This window comes from Haliotis cracherodii, unplaced genomic scaffold, assembly GCF_022045235.1.
Source record: "Haliotis cracherodii isolate W230 unplaced genomic scaffold, xgHalCrac1.p SCAF_4, whole genome shotgun sequence".
NCBI classification, from domain to species: Eukaryota; Metazoa; Mollusca; class Gastropoda; order Lepetellida; family Haliotidae; genus Haliotis; species Haliotis cracherodii.
The window spans coordinates 12,820,838-12,842,168 of NW_027266297.1; the positions used below are offsets into that span (position 1 = coordinate 12,820,838).

The 21,331-nt window shown below is 39.2% G+C and overlaps 2 protein-coding genes across 2 annotated transcripts in view; one reads left to right on the top strand and one right to left on the bottom strand.

Moving 5' to 3' along the window:
* Nucleotides 1–6,751, top strand: part of LOC139479759 (neuropilin-1-like) — a 12,665-nt gene extending 5,914 nt beyond the window's left edge. The window contains exons 4-7 of the mRNA XM_071262617.1: nt 717–804; nt 2,090–2,224; nt 2,623–2,713; nt 3,225–6,751. Of these exons, the coding sequence (XP_071118718.1) occupies nt 717–804; nt 2,090–2,224; nt 2,623–2,713; nt 3,225–3,747 (837 nt within the window). The 3' untranslated portion in view covers nt 3,748–6,751. The remainder of the gene's footprint in view (nt 1–716; nt 805–2,089; nt 2,225–2,622; nt 2,714–3,224) is intronic.
* A 7,018-nt stretch (nt 6,752–13,769) lies between these two features.
* The window catches only part of LOC139479861 (uncharacterized), a 33,551-nt gene continuing 25,989 nt past the window's right edge, over nt 13,770–21,331 (bottom strand). The window contains exons 3-4 of the mRNA XM_071262762.1: nt 14,787–15,528; nt 13,770–14,529 (exon numbers count right to left, since the gene is read on the bottom strand). Of these exons, the coding sequence (XP_071118863.1) occupies nt 13,979–14,529; nt 14,787–15,429 (1,194 nt within the window). The 5' untranslated portion in view covers nt 15,430–15,528 and the 3' untranslated portion in view covers nt 13,770–13,978. The remainder of the gene's footprint in view (nt 14,530–14,786; nt 15,529–21,331) is intronic.

A 21,331-nucleotide genomic window follows, 5' to 3' on the forward strand; every position in this document is an offset into this window, starting at 1 on the left:
ATTGGTGAAATCCACGAGCACGGGTATCGTGCTGACAAACCTAGAAACATAATCAAGGAGAACCGGGATTCGAACCCAGGATCATAGGTTTCTGTCGTACCCAAGGAACGCAACTCTGCGAATTGAGACGACTGGGCCATCCCCGCCCTCGTATACGATAATGAATGAGTGAGTTGGGCTTATTGGTCGCTGTTTCTGTTGTGTAATGTGGCATACGTTTCATGTGGGAGGCGGGTACTATACGCTTACAACTTTGGTGAACCCAAAGAGCTCAGGTATGGTGCTGACAGAGACTCATGATCGGGGATTCGAACCGACACTAATCGGGGATCCTAGCACGGCTAAGGATACTCACACGCGTGTTTCTTTTATGTGAACATCACGCAATGATTGTTTAGCTATTGGGTGCTATTACAACAATTTAGTTTCATCCATCATGAATAACACTTTCGGTTGCTGAAAATTAACGTGTAAGTTTTTCCACTAGTATAGTTATGCATTGTATCACTAGTATACTTTCGAAACCTTAACAGCAGGCAGTTTTTGAAACTCCAAATGGAGATGCTTCCACCTATATTATGTATGAAGCTTGCTTCAGGTTTGATATTTAAACATAAATGCAATACCACAAATCCTTCAAATATGCACCATTAACGTCCAAGAACTTGAACCAACCCGTTTTACCCAGATTACCGGTGAAAATAACGTTGTTTCAGATTCAGTTGACAGCATGGTCTGGCTTGAACATTGTAGGAGATATTGCTGTCGATGATCTGAAGTTGTTTGACACGAGATGCCCTGCAGGTAAGTTGATTCACTGAATAGAAGACAAATGCCACAGGTACAGAAACAGGTCATACTGAACAAGTCAGCTAGATTACGATTGGGTGGTGGGTTGGGGTGGTCCTCTTCTCTGATGCGTCGGACTTCACTGTACAACGTAGGTTCCCTTAGTCGTTGAAAGATCCGTTGAAATCCATATTAAAACTGATTATGATCCTTGGTTTGTCAACAGCATTTCCCATGCTGCTGGGTCTTATGAAAGTGTTAAATATCTACGATACGATACTCCGATACGATGCACCCCACATATGTGGTTGCGATAGATCAAACCTGAGCGAACCTTGACAACCTGTTGTAAATGAAAGACGTGTGAATTCTTGAGTTCAATTAGACTGCTTTCTGAAACGATTCAGTTTCATTTCGTCATCGACTTGGACATTTCGATCTCAACAAGCCCAAGCAATTTAGGATATACATTTTCACTCGATAGTACACACTTTGGGGTGTAGATGCCATTGCGCTCAGAAACGACAGGATGTATAAAATACCCATAATCTATATAATGCGGCCATCAATATTTTCCATTCGGAACGGCCCTTTTATATTCGTTTTAGAGACAAAAATTAGAAATGCTGCTCCGAGTATAATAAGATAGGTTCAGTCTGTGTCACCTCTGAATGTTTCTCTCGTGATGTAACTGAAGTATTGTTCAAAGCGTCATTTCACTCAATGGGGAACAACATGAACACAATTTCTATCAACCGTTTTATAAAAACAGCTAAAGTTACGGTAGATGACAACAGAAATTACCAGATCGCATAGGATTATATAAGCCAGATATAGGTTAATTGTTTAAGTGATGATTAAAGCATGAAACGTTGTATCAGCATTCCAATTCCAGTATGGGCAATTTACCAGAAGTGTCTTACTACATTAAATTCTCCTAACATAAACTTTGTCACTTTTTCATTTATCGATAGGGAATCTTTAAAGTATAACATCACTGCATGGGTGCTACTTGTGCATTATTGCAGGAATAGTACTAGAGGCAGGGTAATACCAAACTTATTCCCTCAAAAAATAAAAGAGCCCATTCCAAACAAAAGAGAAGAGACGACATCACAATAAATATACATGTTCACTCGTGGATTAAGGACACCACTTGTTTTTCACATACTGACTTGTTTCCCGAGCAGCTGCTGGCGTCTTCATATTGATCAATTAGCCAGGTTATTGGATATTGAATAAATTAAATATGATCTGATGCTATGTAAATATTGACACGTAAAGTATCTACAACTTCCAGTCTGCGTTGATGTCACGACAACACCAACCCCGACAACTTCATCACTTCTTGGCAGTACTGCAGTACCTGCATCCTCATCATCACAATACACGACTGTTTTATCGGTAGATACAACACCAACATCGGAATCATCAGGTATCTAATATTAATGTATCTCATGACGGGGCACAGGTGACAATTTCCCCACAGTCGAGTCAATTCGCCAGTTGCATCCCTTAGTCTTGCCAAGATGCGATGAGCGTAGGTTCAAATCTCTGTGGCCGTGGGTAAAATGTCTATGACTTGCATCCCTGTGGTTTTCGCCACCATTACACTGCCACGTTGCGATAAATTCGTTCTAATGATCACATTCTTCCCATTGTTACAGAATGAAGGTGATCAATAATCTTGTATGCGAAAATGCCATGTAAAGTGAGGTTACTTTATTATCAATTCTTCTACAACATATCTATTAGGCATGTAGCAACATTTAGTAATTAATTATGAATAAATAATTATCAATACATTAATCTAATGCAATGCTATTTTCGTAGATCTGACAAAGACGATTATCTACATCAGTGTAATCCCTGTTGGAGTACTTCTAATTGGAGCAGCCGTGGCCTGTTTTTGCTATAGGTCAAGGTAATATTGACTGGATTCTTTGAACGTGCACTTTGCCGATTTTACTTGATGGCACCATTCACTACAATTACATACAGCACTTTATTCTGTTATCTTTCCATTTATCGTAAAACAATCACTTTTCAAAACGAACTATTTCGAACTATGATAATTCATTCCAAATGTTCTAAATATGCTTGCTATGCATCAATCGTGTATACGGCGTTACACAATGAGAACGAGAAATTATGGAGCGTCAGTGACGGGAAAATTAATTTTGTAAGTTTCTAACCTTGGCGAAGAACTTTTAACATGAAATTACGAACGAAAATAATTCGGTTTTTTTTACGAGTGCGTTGTTTTATGTATTATCTATAGTATTTTCCTGTGTTTCCATGTTCAGCTGCTGCTGCGTATATTATTGGAACAACTTCACATAATTTCGTTTTAACGTCGCGAACAAGGGATGACTCCATCTTCTTTTATTTGCGACTATGCATTTATATGACGTCGAACATTTTTTATATGACAGGAAAGAGAAGAAGGCAGATTTATATACTCCAGATATCCAGGAGAACCATACCAACGAAGGGTTTCATGAAAACGGCGAGGAGGTCTACCACGATTTGGATGACGCCACAATGCTGGAAAACGTTGAAGGTGGCTACACGATGCCATTGCAGATATTGTCTTCCATCCATGAAGGTGATACAATCGAATGTGACTACTCCACCTCTGGAGTAGCTAAAGTCCATGATGAAGGTAGAGCTGAAGATGAAGATGTTGCAGACTACACTAGATTAGAACGTCACCAAATCCAGGAGGATACTACGTCTGTTGACAGCAATTACATAGATTCTGTGGCTGCTCCCTACGACATCACTTATGAGAGGACACAGGAACATGAAAACAGAGACTCATTGGACACCACATGTTCTCCTGAGAGGCAGACAGATGGGAACAATGTCTCTTGTAGTCCTAACTGGTTAAGCCAGCATGTGCCCGCACCAAAGACATGTGGACCTAGTTATATAACGGTCATCCACGAGCCGTAGGCATTTTATTCATATACATATACATATATGCGTTTTAGCTGTGAGTGTATATAAGACAACTATATGCAGAATATGTTTGGATTAAGTAATATTTTGAAACGAGTGTGTGTTTTTTATATGATAACAAACGTTTGGAAATTTAAAGATGTAAGCAGTTACTATAGTTTAACCAGTTGAAGGTTTTTTAAAACCAGATGAAGGAATTTTAAAATGTCATTTATCATAATGTCACATTTGAAGCTCCATCACCATTAATTCATAAAAAATAATTAATTATAAAACGTCAACACCAGAGAATAATCAGTCTCAATCAACATCTGCCGAATTAGAAATGCTTCTTCCTTGTGCTTCAAAATTATTGCTCTAGTCGATGGATAAGATTGTATTTAAACCACAAACCAGCTGAGGAGTAATTTAAATGATATGGAAAGAACATAAGGATATATTTTCTTTATTTATATTGACATCTAAACATTTAACGTCATTTCATTTGCAGACTGTCCACGATAAAAATGTTTCGTGTAGAAAACACCATCCTAATTCTCTGATCTGGGAACCGCCTCCGTGGCCTAGGGTAGAGCGTCCGCCCGGAGAGCGGAAGGTCTTGGGTACGATCCCCGGCCGCGTCATATCAAAAGACGTTAAATAATGGTACTTGTTGCTACCCTGCCTGGCGTTCGGTATTAAGGGGCTTAAACAAGGACTGGTCGGCTTGGAGTCAGTATATTTCTTATGAATGTGGAAAGGGTTTTGGGCTTTTATTTACAACTTCACCAAGGAGACGAATATGTCCAAGTAGCACTACCCATACACATGTTCTTCAAACTTTTAATTTCCAAGTATGTACTAGTATCTTATTCCCAAAAGCCTAAATCAAACATGTATCACGTATAGCCTACAGCAAACATGTATCAAGTATAGCCTACAGCAAACGTGTATAAAATGTCCGTCAATGAATGCGTGACCATTAGTTTGTCTGTAGTTATTTGAAAAGTACAAATATGCCAACAAAAGGATAAATTACTGAAAACGACGTGAATGTATTATTTACTTCAGATTGTCGGAGAAAATAGTATAGATTTATTTTCTCTAAATCCTCATTCCATGTCAAACTTTGGTTCAAGGATTTAATCTACTGAAAACATTTTGCCTTCCCTTAATAATAATTATCGGCATCACGTCCGTGCTATATTTAGTGGATACATATTCAAAGGGAAAACACTCTCACTGTCAAAAGATTAACTGCCCTTGACATGAAAAGGCCACGGCCCTGAGGTTGCATACAAAACACTTTGCTTGTGTTCCGACTGAAAAACATGTAAACGTCTCTGATCAAGGTAGGGTAGTTCTTCAAATATTTAGAGGTTATTGTATGGCACTTTTCATATCATACTCCATATCAAGGGCCCCATATCAGCCCGAGGGCCGAAGACCAGAGGGCTGATAATGGGGTCGAGGGTTGATATGGGGTATGATATGAAAACTGCCATATAATAACCTTTTATATCATATATCATAACATAAAATTGTAAAATGTATCTATTTGCAAGTGCAAGCATAACATTTTCATCTTGTTTGGAAGTCATTGTCACGGGAAAGCTTTCTGAACAGACGAGCAGACGCACTAGGGGACGTAACTCCATTTGTTAAAAATCCGGGCTGTTATCGATCACCCATTCAAAATGTATTGACATCCCGGCAGGATTTGTAATTCGTCTGACTATTACACCCCCTGTGACTTGACTGTCTCCATGTTGGCACTATCGCACATGCAAAATGCCCTATATCATTGATAGGTATAATTATGATAATATTGTTTTTATCATCGTGTATTTTCTATTATCTGTTTGGCATATTCATCTGACGTAATGTTTATTTCGTTTACTCGGAACTTTTGTAGCATTTTGAAAAAACAATTTCAAGTAACTACGTATGGCATCATACTAGCACATTAAGAATGTGTATACATCCACAAGGTAATTTTATGTAACACTTATTGCTGTTAAAAAAAGGCTGTGTACTATCAGATGTATCTATTATCATTTTGTTTAGTTTGGATCACTCATGGCTGTTCCGGGAAAGAAAGAACATTTATCAGTGGATATCCTCAACACGTTGTCCCATTAACATACTCCACATTTCCAATTATGATGCCCTTTATATTGTCGACACACAATTTGTTTACTTACAAAACGCTTTCATTTGTCACATATCTCTGCTTTGCATCAACTAGATAAATGAAATGTGATAATGTATCTAGCCGTGTATTCATTAACAGTTAAATAGCCTGTGCTTACAATGTAGAAATAGGTTACCTGTTGATTTGTGTAGAACGCACAGGAATCAGAATTAACCAATCAGATTCGAGTATTTTCATAATTCTTGATAGAATTCATGTTGATTCTTAAAAAAATATTGATTGTGATAATCGTGGTGACTAATGTTTGAACACGATTTCTGCTGATATGTAGGTAGTCTAGAGTTTTCAAAATTTTGCCAATGTAACCACTATTTTTAGTGAGATATCTACAGTCGAAATGATCACACAGTCTCTGCTTATTGATGCCAGACAAAATAACAAGACTAAGCTCAGTGGTTTTACTGGTTACCGTTATTATGGTTCACAGGTGAACAACTGACCGGATGGTTTAAATTGTCCGTGTTTCGTAACCACAATCGACTTGAAAATGACTGAGACAACTAATCCCTAATAAAGAGATCAATGACACAAAGATAAAATGTTTTTTACTTTGAAACCAAAATCCGATTACATACCGAGAGGAAGAAACAATACTGAACATAATTGATTTGACAACATACCCGTAGAAAAAACTAGGCTACCTCGTCGTTCCTGTTTAATGAATATTCAGGTGTCATAAATCGTTGACGCATATTTGCAAAATTAATGAATAGAACGTTTGTCAATGTAAGATCCCATATTTCAGAGCTCAAACAGGTAAGACATATGCTCTTGTGAAATTTGATTAAACAATATCGCCAATTTTACCCTAGTCGCTTTGTTTGTTTCATAACGTATTTGTAGCTAAAATTCAGTGTTTGAAACTATTTGAATAAAATAGTTGTTTTCTTTGACGCTGTGCAATGTAATAAATAGTACGCTGTTGTGATTGAACCTAAAAAAGACATTCCGTTAGGAAAAGGATACTTTAAGAGAGTGAGTGAATGAGTGAGTATGGTTTTACGCCGCCTTTAGCAATATTCCAGCAATATCCCGGAGGGGGACACCAGAAATGGGCTTCACACAGTGTACCCATGTCGGGAATCGAACCCGGGTCTTCGGCGTGACGAGCGAACGCTTTAGCCACTAGGCTACCCGACCGCCCCTACTTTAAGAGAGATCACTACATATGTTACAGTTAGATAATAATGTATTTCATGAAATGTTATGTATTCTGTTAAAATTGTAATGATTTTATCACGAGTTGTGACCACTGGAATTAGTTCATTATGCTACAAATAGTATACATATATTGCAGTTTTAATTAAAATAAGTGATTGATCCCCTGTTTTTATATCTACAATATATATAACATCTTATCTCACTAGTGCTGCCTCGATGGATGGATTTCTTGCATGTAGGTCACCCACTGTCCTGTCCTTTCCAACAAAAATGTATGTTCCAACGTTAGGCAAAGCAAAGTGTGACCACAGCTTTGATATCATGGCAGCCACTTTTAGTGTTTTGTTTTTGTTTGTTGTTGAACGCCGCATTCAGCAAATATTCCAGCTAAATGACGGCGGCCTGTAAATGATAGAGGCGGCCCAGACAATCCAGTGATTGACATCATGAGCATTGATCAACGAAATTAGGATACGATGATATGCATCAACCAAGTCAGCGAGCCTGACCACCCGATCCCGTTAGTCGCGTTTTACGACCAGCATAGTCGCCTTTTACGGCAAGCATATCATGGGTTGCCGAAACCTATTCTACCCCGGATCTTCACGGGTTTCAGTTTTAGTATTGAATAGAGTAAGTAAAATACTTTTGTAATGCGACTTCACATTTTGAGTGCCCCGTGACTCTAATCAAAGCAGAGAATGGTAAGCTCGTTGTAACAGGTGCTTTCGTCTCTCGGAGGTTGATTCCCATAATGTATGAGGGGCAATGGGGTAGCCTAGGGGTTAAAGCGTTCGCTCGTCGCGCCGAAGGCCCAGGTTCGATTCCCAACATGGGTAATATGTGTGAATGCCATTTCTGGTGTACACCGCCGTGATATTGCTGGAATATTGCTAAAAGCGGTGTACAAACATACTCACGCACTCACTCATAATGTATGAAACCCATTATCTATGTCTCCCGACATGATTTTGCCGCTATATTGAAACAAAACCCAACATAAATTCTATCAAATTAACCCCAAGTTCGCCAAGGATGATATAAATTCCGAAAGAACATTATTGCTTATTAATCAGGCAGGGTGATATATGGATTTGTGGACATTTTCCCCGCGATGAAAACAAGAATAACATGAAGGCATCTGATGATGAATGTTTGTTTATTCGTTTATTGTTTAATGTCGTACTCAGGAATATTCCAGTTATGTGACGCTGGCCTGTAAATAATTGAGTCTGGATCAGACAATCAATGATTGACATGAACATCGGTCTACGCAATTGGGATACGATGACATGCATCAACCAAGTCGGTTATTCCATATTTTGTTGATACCCCAGTTGATAGACATTTCAGTAGGGTTGGCTTGTCAAAACTGTTCAGATTTACCTATTGTGGTTTTGGATTAGTGCTAATAGACTTCAAACCCCGTGATATAACTGAACTATTGTTAAAGGTGGTGTTAAACTCATTCGTTTATTAGAAACCATATCTTCTCCTTTCAAGTTGTCATCACGCATCCTTAAACTGTTCAAATGAGATCACACCCTCAATATTAGTAATAGTAACGTATGGATATCTCACATAAAAAATATTTTAAACAGTTGTGGCTTGACATATGTATTTGATAACCCTGGTTGCGTTTGTAAAACGTGGCTTGTCTCTATGGTAGAAACAGTACTTAAAGATAATTTTATACAACAATGGAGGGATGATATAGATAAAAGTTCAAAAGGTAATTACTTATGTCTATAAATTGTTCAAAGATCTACCGTCGTTTGAAAAATACCTCCTGCTACCTGATTATTTCTCTCGACCTATTATGTCATTTCGGACATCGAATCATTATTTACCTGTAGAGACAGGCCTCTGGAAAAATGTACCCAGAATCAATAGAAATTGTAACCCATGTAGCTCACCGGCGATAGCCGACGAGTTTCATTATTTATTTAAATGCTCCTTTTTTGATACCATGAGATCACATTATATTCCAATTTCTCTTTGTAAATGGCCGAATCTCGCAAAGCTTTGTTTACCTCAAATAATTGCTTAATCGTGAAAAATATCTCCAGATTTATAAGAATTATTAATAATGCTGTCAGAAGATGAGTACAACTTACCAAGTTATCACTACAATTCATTGTTTATGTTATAACTTTATTTATATTGTTCCTGTACCACCTATGGTGGTTTGTTGGAATAAAACATTGATTGATTGATTGATTGATTGACAGACTTAAATCTGTATAAATAAGACTAAATAAATAGAGACGTTTGAAGTTGATGGGTAAAATAATTGACACAAAAGATTTATGACACAACAGATTTATATATTGTTTTATATTCTACCCGTATAAATTTAACTAATGAACAATTTGATAATGAAAACAACCTAAAGTTTAAAGTTCTCACCTCAGTTCTCTCTAACGAGAGGATTGAGTTTTCCGCATGTATTGTCTGAGATATCTGAATTTGTCACAAACATGACAGGTTGCCTTTGTTACATTGCAAAGAGGTGGCAACAGTGGCAATACTGACATTCTTTCATCACAAAAGAAGTAAAGAAATGTATTTATTTTGGCATAATGTTTGTAACCTTCGTTAATTGACTTTTATGAAAAATACTGATATCAATTGTCATTACCAACATCTTAAAGGGGCACTGATCTAACGCAATTCCCCGGACTGGTTGTTGCCTTTGTTATTGTTTTTCCCCCCGTGAGTACCCGGATGATACGCAACGCAACTGAGCGTGACCAGAGACTGGGCTACCGTCTGCAAGGACAGCTAAATAAACTTGGAGGCTGGAGGCAATATTTGTTTGACGCATTTTTGTTTTAACACTGATTAGTTTAACCGTGATCTATAAAGATTTCGACAAAAGGCGCATGTTAATTAATTTCTTCAGCCTAAACAAACAGACAAAAAAAAACGGCGGAGCTCATCGTATGTCGTCATTTGGAAATACCCCAGATGGTTATAGTTTAATAATAAAAAAAAGTATCCATGCAATGAAAGCATTTTCGGATTTCGGATTGCGTCGATAATACGATTACTACTCACTTGTTGTCATCCACCTTTTCTGGTATAACCCTACACTTGTGTATTTGTCGTCATTCACTTGATGCTCAGTTAATGAATTTATTACAGGTACAATTAGTGGTAGCACCACTTAGATTACCTGACAAAGGTTCCCATTTGGCATTTATTGTGTCTGGGGTAATTATTCAATCTAAATCCAGGTTTGAAGTGAGGTGAAATGTGTGTTATGTAATATGCACGTGGCAGCCCAGCAAGAGATGAATGATCAGTTCATTTACTTTTTTTGTAAATCAACGGATCGTTCCTAGTCATCAAAGGATTAACAGAAAATACGTTGATTGATTAATCACTGTTATCTTGCACAGTGGATATGTCAAAAGGGAGTGTTTACATGTCTAGGTTTACTAAAACTAAGGGAATACACTCATATCATGGCGTGAAGTGTCGATGTAAAAACAACATACTTTGTTCAAAGGGTTAACTAATAATACGTTGATTGATTGCTCATTGTTATCTATCACTCAATGGATTTTTTAGGAACCGTGGACGTTATGAAAATAGTTGTCACGTGGGCTTTCTCAGCCGACCCTTGAGACTTGACACCTATGTGAAACACCTGAAACAATCCAAGTGATCAGTTGAGAAAGGAACACGGGTTATAATTTCCCGAAACGATATATATCTTTGAAAATATGCGATTGTTACAGAGACACGTGACGTCGAATAAGTTTCTTTGTACAGCTGCAGACGAGTTGGATATTGTTCCTTTGTGTGGATATTCACAGATACATTCCTCGAACAAGGAAGCTGCCTAAAATTTATACACATACATTTGGTAGGTTGTAATTATGAGATATTTGCATTTTGTTTTCCTTCATTTGCTGTAGCATTGAACCGATTCGTCCTTGTTTCTCTACGTCTTGGTTGGGAAATTCTTCAATGCGCGATAGACGTTGTTTTCACAGGCCTTTTCCCTTGTAAGCGTGTATATATTACCGTCAATTTGTAAAATGTATTTTCTCATTCTTTCAGGCAATTTATAAAATGTGTAAATAATTCAGTCATTTTGACTAAAAAATATGTCCAGATTGATTAAGACGATCAAAAGGGTCTACAAACACCACAACAGATTATTATGTAGGATTAGAAGCCAAGCAACATAGAAATGTACTTTTCAACGTAACATTTTCAGTCTCTTGGTGATGACATTAAACATCAAAATGTTTGGAATTCTTATCATAATAATACAGATGGAAATGGTTTTTTTAGTCACACTGTTAAATAACTGAATATTTAGGCGTTTAATAAATTTGAAAATGTAACACATTTTGACAGTAAAAGTTAAACACTTTCAAATAGCAATGCTCAGGTGAAATATTTACTTTCAAAAATAGTGTAAACGAAATCGCAAAATTACCAAGCAAGTGACTTATCAAAACTTCGGCACCATTACCGATGCTACCCATAAAGATACCTACATTTCCTTATTATCTTGAAAACTGTATTTCATTTTGTTGATCAATGTGACCATACGCCCTATTTACTACCCATACAAGTGACTAATGCGCTTACGAATGGCGCAGCAGAGGTCGCGAACTAGTCTAGATTTCTGCTTTACATCCGGGTACTCACTGGGAAAAAACAATAACAAAGGCAACAACCAGTCCCGGGGAATTGCGTTAGATCAGTGCCCCTTTAATTAGTTAGAATTAATCTCAGGTTTAGAACTGCTGTAAGTTACAGTCTGGTTATTTAAAGTTTAGTGATATACATCTTGATTATATACTCAACACCACAAGGCACACGAAGGTGAATACGTCAGAAAATGTTATAATGGATAGATTTCTAAAGTGCTTTGTCTTATATAAAACAGACAGAAAATTGTGTTTAAAACACATAAACCTTGAAATAATGACTTCCAAAATAAGGAGACTCAACATGAGAAAATATGTTTTTTTAATGATATAAAGTTTGCCTATTGACAGTGTTGTAACACAAGAAGTAAACAATCTTTTCACGAAACAACAGAATAGCGAGTTTCAGTCAGTAACAATTATAATAGGTCTTATATTCTCATGAGGTGTCACGGGGCATGATCTGGACAAATTGAATAGTGGGCGAACTCAGCCGTGGCATTTGTGATTTTAAGTTTACTGACAAATGAGGGAAGACCACCAAGGGTTACAGGCCGCCGAAGCATTAAAAAACATTACATTGATGGATATCATGACAGGTCACATTACATTGTCACATTACAGGTCACAATTGTGTATTGAATTGTTGTGTAGCACATCTAAAACACTGACAATGTTTGCACTTACATGTAAGACACAGATGTATTACGCTACTGCATGACCTGATGATACCGAACACCACCATAATGTCATAAGTGCAGATGAAGGAGGTCGCCCGCGTGGTCAGCATATTCCATCTCACTCAATGACGCCAGCAAGCCTTACCACTCCACCCGAGCCCGAGACCAACTCTAACCTGGATTTACACAGGACGTTTGACCTATGAGACAAACTTGTAAACACATTAAGTTCAGGATCTTACAAAATGAGAATATAATATATTTGATAATATATATAAAGAGCAATATGGTCACATCCTCTCATACATATTCAAACTCCTCTGATACACATTCAAACTGTCATGCTATCTATACGCTCCTGCTTACTTGCATACACACCATACAAACACGCAACTACATATAAGCATATATGCATGCATACGATTTGCATAATTATACAAGCCGCACATGCAGTCTTCCGTATATGTATAATTATGTATATGCGCACGCACGCACGCACACACGATATACTGGAGGAGGAGGGGGGAGGGTCGGGGGATGTGACAATGCCGAGGTTATCATCATCATCATCATCATCATCATCATCATCATCATCATCCTGCTCCTCGGCCTCATCAAGTTGCTCCTCCTGGTCCTCATGCTTCCCCCTGAGACTCCTTCTGGGGGACTGTGGCTGGTCCTTGGCCTAGTCCTGGTCCTGGCTATGTGTGGGTGACGGTGACCCCTCCCTCCCGGGACAGCCGCTGTCTTGTCTTCCAGCCAACCTTCGAGGTTGCATACTGATATTAGAGCACTGTAAACCTGACACTTGGTGCAAACTGATTGCTGGCGATGACGATGATTGTGATTGAAGATTTTACGTGCGCTTTCCGACATTATGCGTATTCAGTGTGGTTTCTAAAAAAATGAAAGGAGTGGTTTGTCCGAAAGACGAAGCGACCCGAGGGACGTTACCCAACGGTGCATACATTTTGACAGTGGCCTGAAGTCCGTGACATCTAACGCCACATCAACTTCAACTATAGTTTTCAGAGGAAGAAGCACGACAAAACTTAACGATTTTACCAAATAAATCATATGAAACCTATAAATGGTGTTATTTCTTATTGGCTCTCTATTGTTACCTTGCCATGTCCCGGTTTGGTTGTCACAAACAAGAAACCTTTGGCATCAATGGCGTTGCTTTTCAGAGGCGTAATTGGGTGCCAATGGTGGCCTTGGGGTAAAAATGTATGCTAAGCACGCCTAAGACTCATGTTTCATTCCATAGGTAGATCTAACTCAATCCACAGATGCATGTCATATTAGTATGTGCAGAGAGCGTTTCAGAGACACGGGTTACCACCTTTAGGTGAGGTGAAATGGGGCTTAAAGTAGCGTTCAAGATCGTTGCACTTAAATAGCGAGTGTGGTGTGGTGTGGTGTGATGTGATGTGGTGTGGTGGTGGTGGTGGTGTGTGTGTGTATGTGTGTGTGGTGTGCGTGTGAAGAGTTGTCCATTCGGGTAAGTGTAAATGTCACCACAATCCTTTATTTTTCAATTCATTCAGGTAGCTCAGAAGTACATTTGCTTTCGCCACATTCATCCCAAGTCCATAATGTTCACCATCAAAACTCGTCATTCCGTCAGTCATGTTAAAGGTGTCGAAAACTGGAATTTCCCATGATTTAAGGAAAGGATCCATGTTGCCATTGTAACGTTTAACACTCTCATAAGACTGAGCTAACAGTTTCGGGGACTTCATCATACCTGGGGCATGGCTAGTTGCCCACAGAACCTTTGGCCAATATCTCTTATTGCTCCTCGTGTAATTCAGTGTTGGTAAAAGAAACTTTGTTTGAACTAGTGTATGATCATAGTTATTATGAATTCCTATACCAACCAACAGCAATGATTTGCTGTTTAAATTGATAACACGTTGTTTCAATTGCTGGCCATGGTCTGCAGAAAAGAGGTACTGCATTTCCAGTTGAACTGTACCATTACAAGCTTGAAGAGTGTACTTCAGATGCAGCCGACATACTTTCTCTGTGAACATATCCATTCCGCTGCATAAATTTCTTATATCTGAAAAGAAACCAAGCAAACATTTAGAGAGAAACTTTAACATATTAATGCAAATACACATTTAAGTACACAATATATAGTCATCAATACATTTTTATCTCACCGATTGCGGTTTTCAAGTGTGGATGTTACCGTCAAGCATTCTCGTTAATGGTGGCTTTGTGCGCTAAAAGAAGATATATTTTCATAAACCACACTTTAAACTGAAACTTTTTCTAAAGTAAGCAAAGCTAAACATATAGCACGTTCTCACTTACCCTGTGGAACATTATCATTCATAGCACCATCTTTCATATTCCCTGTAACAAGCAGCACCATGGCTGTATATACATGGCGAACAAGAGAATCCCCAACAAACAGAATCGTGCTTCCGCTGAGGATGCTGCAAGCTTCTTGGGGGCTGTGTTCCTTGTAGCCATATCTTGGGTCTGAAGGGGTCCAGGTGGAATATTCAGAATGTTTCTGGTTCCGCATGTCATAGCAATCAGGACACACACATTCCTCCACAGACTTCATAGCACATTTATTGTTGAAGCAGCACGGGGTTGTTCCTTTAGGATCACACAAGGCTTTAATAAACCCAGCAGCTTCAGATCCGGTGTGGGTAACATTTCCACAGAGACCGTCATTCCTTTGATAATTCGTTGGTAAGCGGAATCGAGCATTTGCGTTTGAAAGAAATTTCAATATATCATCATCTTCCTTTTTTGTCAAAGGACGTGTTTTCCAGTGTCCTTTCAACAAATGAGACAGTTTGCTCAAAGATATTTCATATGGAGAAAGATTTTTTGCTTTTTTAGTAGATGGAGTATGTTCTGCAAATCTGGTCCAAGTAAAGAAAAACACTGTTGTCGCCACCACTATTACTAGCAGTTTCTTCTTGGACCCAATGGTAAGCATGTTACTATTAAACACTATCAAATACAAGGTGTTCGCGAAAAGGTGAGCGTATCCTGTCCCACAAGTGCTACTCGTCACAAAGACAAGTCAAATGTTCACCTGAAAAAAGTCAAAATATGGAATTACATAATTTCTATTCAAGGTTTTGAAGATGATTGAGAGCAACCATCCTTAATTATCTGCCGAAACAGATTCAACCTGTCGCAATGGGCAAGAAAGGTGTGAAAACTATATGAATGGATCAGTGAAAAACCAGTGATGACACTAGGTGCTCGCGAAAAGGGTAAGCATATCCTTCCCAACCGATACCACCCGTTATTTACACAATTTGCAAAAACACGGCAGTATGTATTGCCTGGCGCCGCATAGCAGTACCCTACCATACGAAGGAGGCCTTTGTGTATAAGTGAGTGAGTTGGGTTTAACGCCGATTTTAACGTTATTCCAGTCATATCACGGCGTGTCAGCTTAGTGTGGGAGGAAAGCCCTTAGTGATGCAGGTCTCAGACGTTTACCACTTCGATGAAACCCACGAGCACGGGTATGCTGCTGACAAACCTTGAAACAAAATCGGGGCGAACCGGGATTCGAACCCACAATCATAGGTTTCTGGCGTGCCCAAGGGACGCGACTCTGCACAGCGAATCGCGGCGCCTTAGACGACTGGGCCACCCGTCCCACCCTTTACCAAAGACATGGAACAGGCTATAAGAGATGAGTGAGGCAAAAACCAATGCTATTTCAGTTCATTCAAGAGCAACTCTGGATGGGCCGATGTTTTTTGTGATGTAAAGTAAGTGAATTCGGTTTTACGCCGCTTTTAGCAATATTCCAGCAATATCACGACGGGAGCACCAGAAATGGGTTTCGCACAACATACCCATGTCGGGAATCGAACCCAGGTCCTCGGCGTGACGAGCGAACGGTTAACCACTAGGCTATCCGACCGCCCATGGTGTGATTTAAAACTAAATAATATAAATACTGATTAAAATGGTAATATGATCAGGATTGAACTTACCCTATACAATTATACATTAGCAATAAAATTTTATGTGGCCCAAATAACGACGAACTTTTTTCCATGAAGAACTAGATTCAATAGTAAGAACTTTGGAGAGTGACCATGTTGTGGTTTGTGATGTCTGGAATGACGTTCAGGACTTGAGTTGAGACACATATTATTACAACTATCACAACAATCAAAATGTAAGAGAACGAATTTGCAGATTTCACTGACCCATGGAGAAAGTCTCACTGTAGTGACAGGAGGTATACCTGTCGGCCCCTTCTACTCCTTAAACAAGCACGTTTAGACTATGTTCTCGTATTCTGCAATATGCTCCCCTCAATAGGTCAAATAGTCTGTCTTACAGACCCTGATACAAATATATATCAAATACAGCCCATGCAAGTCTATAATGTTTGGCAAGTCTAGATCACTGCAGTATCTGAAAATGAAGAGAGTTACTGGGCTCCTTTTTATTATATTTTTATTAAGATAACTGAACAACTGTTTTTATGAACGATATGTTCATTTCAGAGACTAGATTTTAGTCTATAGGTCAAACAGTAACAGAACCAAGTTTTAAGTAGGTCCTTTCGCTATGGAATACTGTAAGGGGCATTCTCGCGATCTCGACCTTTGGAAACGAGCGACATATGCCAAAAACAAGAGAATGCAAAATCTCGTGTTCCTGCGATCTCGTATTCTCGTGTTTTTGATAAATAGCACTAGCTCTCAAAAGTCGACAACGTGAGAATGCGACATTTGGACATGATGAAAAATCTCGCAATCTCGACTTGTCAAAATAGACACAAAAACACCAAGTCGCTAGAACGCGAGAATCCGACATTTCATTTTCTCGCGATCTTGCGTCCTCGTGTTCTTCGCGTTTTATACCTGTTCGTGCGCATGCGTAATATCATAAGGCCAAGGCGCATGCGCACGTTAGTAGTCCTGTGGTCATGCCTCTTTCATACTCTTCATTCTCCAATGAACATTTAGCAAATTTATGACTTGAGCTTGAAATGCTATGTAATTTACACACACAAAGTCTTATGTAGAGTAGAGTAGAGTAGAGTAGAGTAGAGTAGAGTAGAGTAGAGTAGAGTAGAGTAGAGTAGAGTAGAGTAGAGTAGAGTAGAGTAGAGTAGAGTAGAGTAGAGTAGAGTAGAGTAGAGTAGAGTAGAGTAGAGTAGAGTAGAGTCCTCTCCCTTTGGTACAGTTTTCAATGTACTTTAAATTAAAAGCCTCAACATACTCAATATAATGTACCAAAAGAAGCTGGAAACAAAATATCACTGTCAGTGCGAGAGTAAATATTGCTTTAAGACACATAAGCAGTATTGCAGCTATTCGCGGCTGCACTGTCAGTTACAGAAATAATCACAGGCCAGTTGTTTTCACCATAAGGCAGTATTATGCACGGCTAGCGTATTCATTAAAACAAAATTCTCAACGATCAATTTGTAGCATTCGGCTAGAATGAGATTTACGATGTTTTTAGACGACACCATATTCGCTACTTTAGGCCATACAAAATTAATTAATAGATGTTCATGCTCTCCCACCTGACTGCAAAGCATCCCGCTTTACAATATTCTATTGCCTCAAAGTTCCTAGAAATAGAAATATCGCTAATATATGTGTTCCTACTCCGTACATGCATGATGAATGCGAATGCCTTAAATAGTTAAATAAGAAAACAATAAAGTGTTAAAAATAATATGCCTCACGTCTTCCATGTTTTTTAAAATTCAATCAAACACCAACTATTAATTTATTGCGGCCTTGATATCAACATGATAGGCATGCTTATAATGGAAAAGTACGCCCAATATCCAGCCTAAGAGACCGGCATAGCTCTGAATCAGTGAGTGAGTTTGGCTTAAACACCGCTTTGAACAGTAGATATATTTCAGTCATACCCCGGCTTGTCAGCTTGTAATAGGACGAAACCCCACATCATATACACCAACAAAAAAGTTAAGCACAACCCTATTTCTGAACCATGACAAATGGCAAAAATCATGGCATGGGATGACTGACCACAGGAGCTGGGCAATACCAACGTCATCGGATAGAACAAACAGTTGACAACAAATAAAGAAGATATTGGTGAGTTGTGATTGAAATTTACTGACAAAAACATCATGGTAACACAGGTACTGTTTTTGATCTTAGACAATACCTAAGAAAAGTATGGAGCTGCAGGATTAAGTAAACGAGTTACGTTTGATGTTTCATGTGAAAATATTCCTTTAAGTCTCTACTTGACATGTTACGTGAAACAGATCAGTAGCGGGTATAACCACCACGTGCCCAGATGACGCATTCCACCGTATGTCTCATGCCTCCAGTCAGACGTTGGATCTGTTGATGGGTCAACAACAACTACAGCTGATGCAATGCTGCTTCCAATTGGCGTAAAGCATGTACTCTCGTGCCTGTATGCGCCGCCCCAGAATATCCCAAAAATGTTCAAGGGGGTTCAAATCTGGGCTCATTGCTGGCCAGGGTAGAGTCGTTATTGCAATCCACGAGTGCATGCGAACGATGAGGCCTGGCATTGTCATCTATGTAATTAGGTCGGGTAGCAAGAGGGTGGTTGCCAAAATGAGGAACGACGACTGGGCTCAAAACGTCCCGGATGTACTGATCTCCTGTTAAGTTGCCCCTTATGGTGACAAAATCCAACCTTCAATCACGAGAGATACACCCTCAAACCATTACCGAGCCCCCGCCGTATGTAACAGTCGGTTTAATTTCCTTGGGGTGCCTCCAAACTCTCGTTCTTCCATCAGTGACGTGGCGCAGAAAGCGACTTTCGTCTGACCAATGAACCCTTCTCCAAGTTGTCAGATTCCAGTTCTGTCGCGCAATGCACCATGCTAAACGAGCAGCTTTCTGGTGATCTCTCAACAAGGGACGCTTTATAACTCGTCTAGCCCTCAGTCCTGCTGCTTTCAGCTGGTTCCGGACGGTTCTGGTGCTGAAACGACGATTGGGCAACCACAGCTGTTTCAGATGAGTACTTGTTGAAAAGGGTTCTCGGCATTTGAGACGAAGAAGGTCGCCAAGAGTCGTCACGGGAGGTCTTACGGCTTACGACAGTGTTATCATACCCCAAATTCCAACCAATGAAATTACAAGACATTCCTGCGTTATGCATGCCGATTATTTGCCATCTTGTGGCGTTTGACAATCGCCTTCGTGCCATGGTCACATAAAGTCATGGAATAACTGTTTAAAACCGAGCTTAAGAAAGCAATTTTAACGTTTGGATATACTGCTTTTAGAGATACTCCAGGGTAGCATGCAGCATGCATGGCACGTGAGCTTTCGTAACACATGACTGATAACATCATCTCGAGAAAACATAATTCTTCCCGTAATTATATCTTTTCATGACTGTTACAAATATTGGGACCAAACAATTATGAAATATTTTAGGGTGTACTTAACTTTTTTCTTTGTGTATATGTTTCAGGCAACTATCACACTTAGTGGTTGGTTGATCTAAGTGATGACTTCGGCCTGAACAACACAATTCCGTCTGAGGGTCCACAACTGTTTATTTAGTCGATGACTGTAGTGCTACAATCGTAGGCCAGGTCTAAACTCTCTCCCCCAGACCTACTTACTTACTTTGGAGATTTAACGTGCGCTTTCCGACTGATGCGTATTTCGCACACGGGCCCGGCCAGGCCATTTAATGTGTTTCCGAAAGGGGCGAAGGTGGTCTGTGCAACCCTAAGAGGGGGCTTTAGGGGTTGCTTATATATAATTTGGGAATTTTGAGATTTGGAATAGATGCCGATGGGGTTGGGGAGGAGAACTAAGGGAGCTGGGTATGGTGGATGTTTGTTTGTTTATGTGATTTTGATTTGGTAGGTTATTATGTTTTTAGATGCGTTTTATTAGTTCCGTTTTGATTAAGAATACGCCTAAGGCCTTGAAGTTTTCTAGTTTATTTTGTGGGTTTAGTATTGCTTCTAGAGTGAGAGCCTTGTTTAGATTGAGGGTGGTTTGTAATGCGGTTCGATGTGTGAGGTAGTGTGTGCAGTGGATGAGTGCGTGTTCTGGGGTTTCTAGTTGTTTGCAGTGTGGGCAGTTACCTGTAGTGTGTTTTTTAAAAATTTTTAGGTGGTTATTTAGGTTGGTGTGTCCTGTTTGGAGTTTAGTGATTACTCTGTCGATTTTTTTTGATGGATGGAGAATTTTTGGTTTGGTTAGTGGTTTGCTGAGCACTCTTTTGATTTGGCTATTTGAGTTTAGATATAGGTTATGCCATTTTTTTGTGATTTTTTGTTTGTTTACACTTTTAATTTCTGATTTTGAGATGGGTAAGTTTAAGCTTATTTCTGGGATTTTGAGGGATAGTTTAGCTGCTTTATCGGCGTTTTCATTACCGTATATTCCTACGTGGGCGGGTATCCACAAGAAGGTTATTTGTTTGCCTGCTTTTGTTAGGTCGTTGGAGCTTTTAAGTATTTGATTTATCAATTTAGGTCGGTTTTTGGTATTTTTGTTTTGGAGGGCTTGTAGTCCACTTAGGGAGTCAGTAAGTATTAGGATTTTTTGGTGGTTTTTGGATTCTTGATTGTGGAGGGCTGAGGCCATGCCCATTAGTTCTGCCGTGAATATTGATTGGTTATTTGGGAGTCGGAAGGATTGTGTGGTTTTAGTTGGTTGTGTGGTATGGACTCCGAAACCCGTGTGTTTGGAGGTCGGATCTGAGGATCCGTCCGTGTAAATGTGACACCAATTTGGCCGATTTTAGTGTATGTATGCTAGTGTGGTAGTTTTAGCTATGTTTGGGTTGGTTTGTTTATTTATTTGGCTAGCTAGTGTTGTGTCTATTTTGGGTATTTTAAGTTTAGGGGTGAAGATATTTGA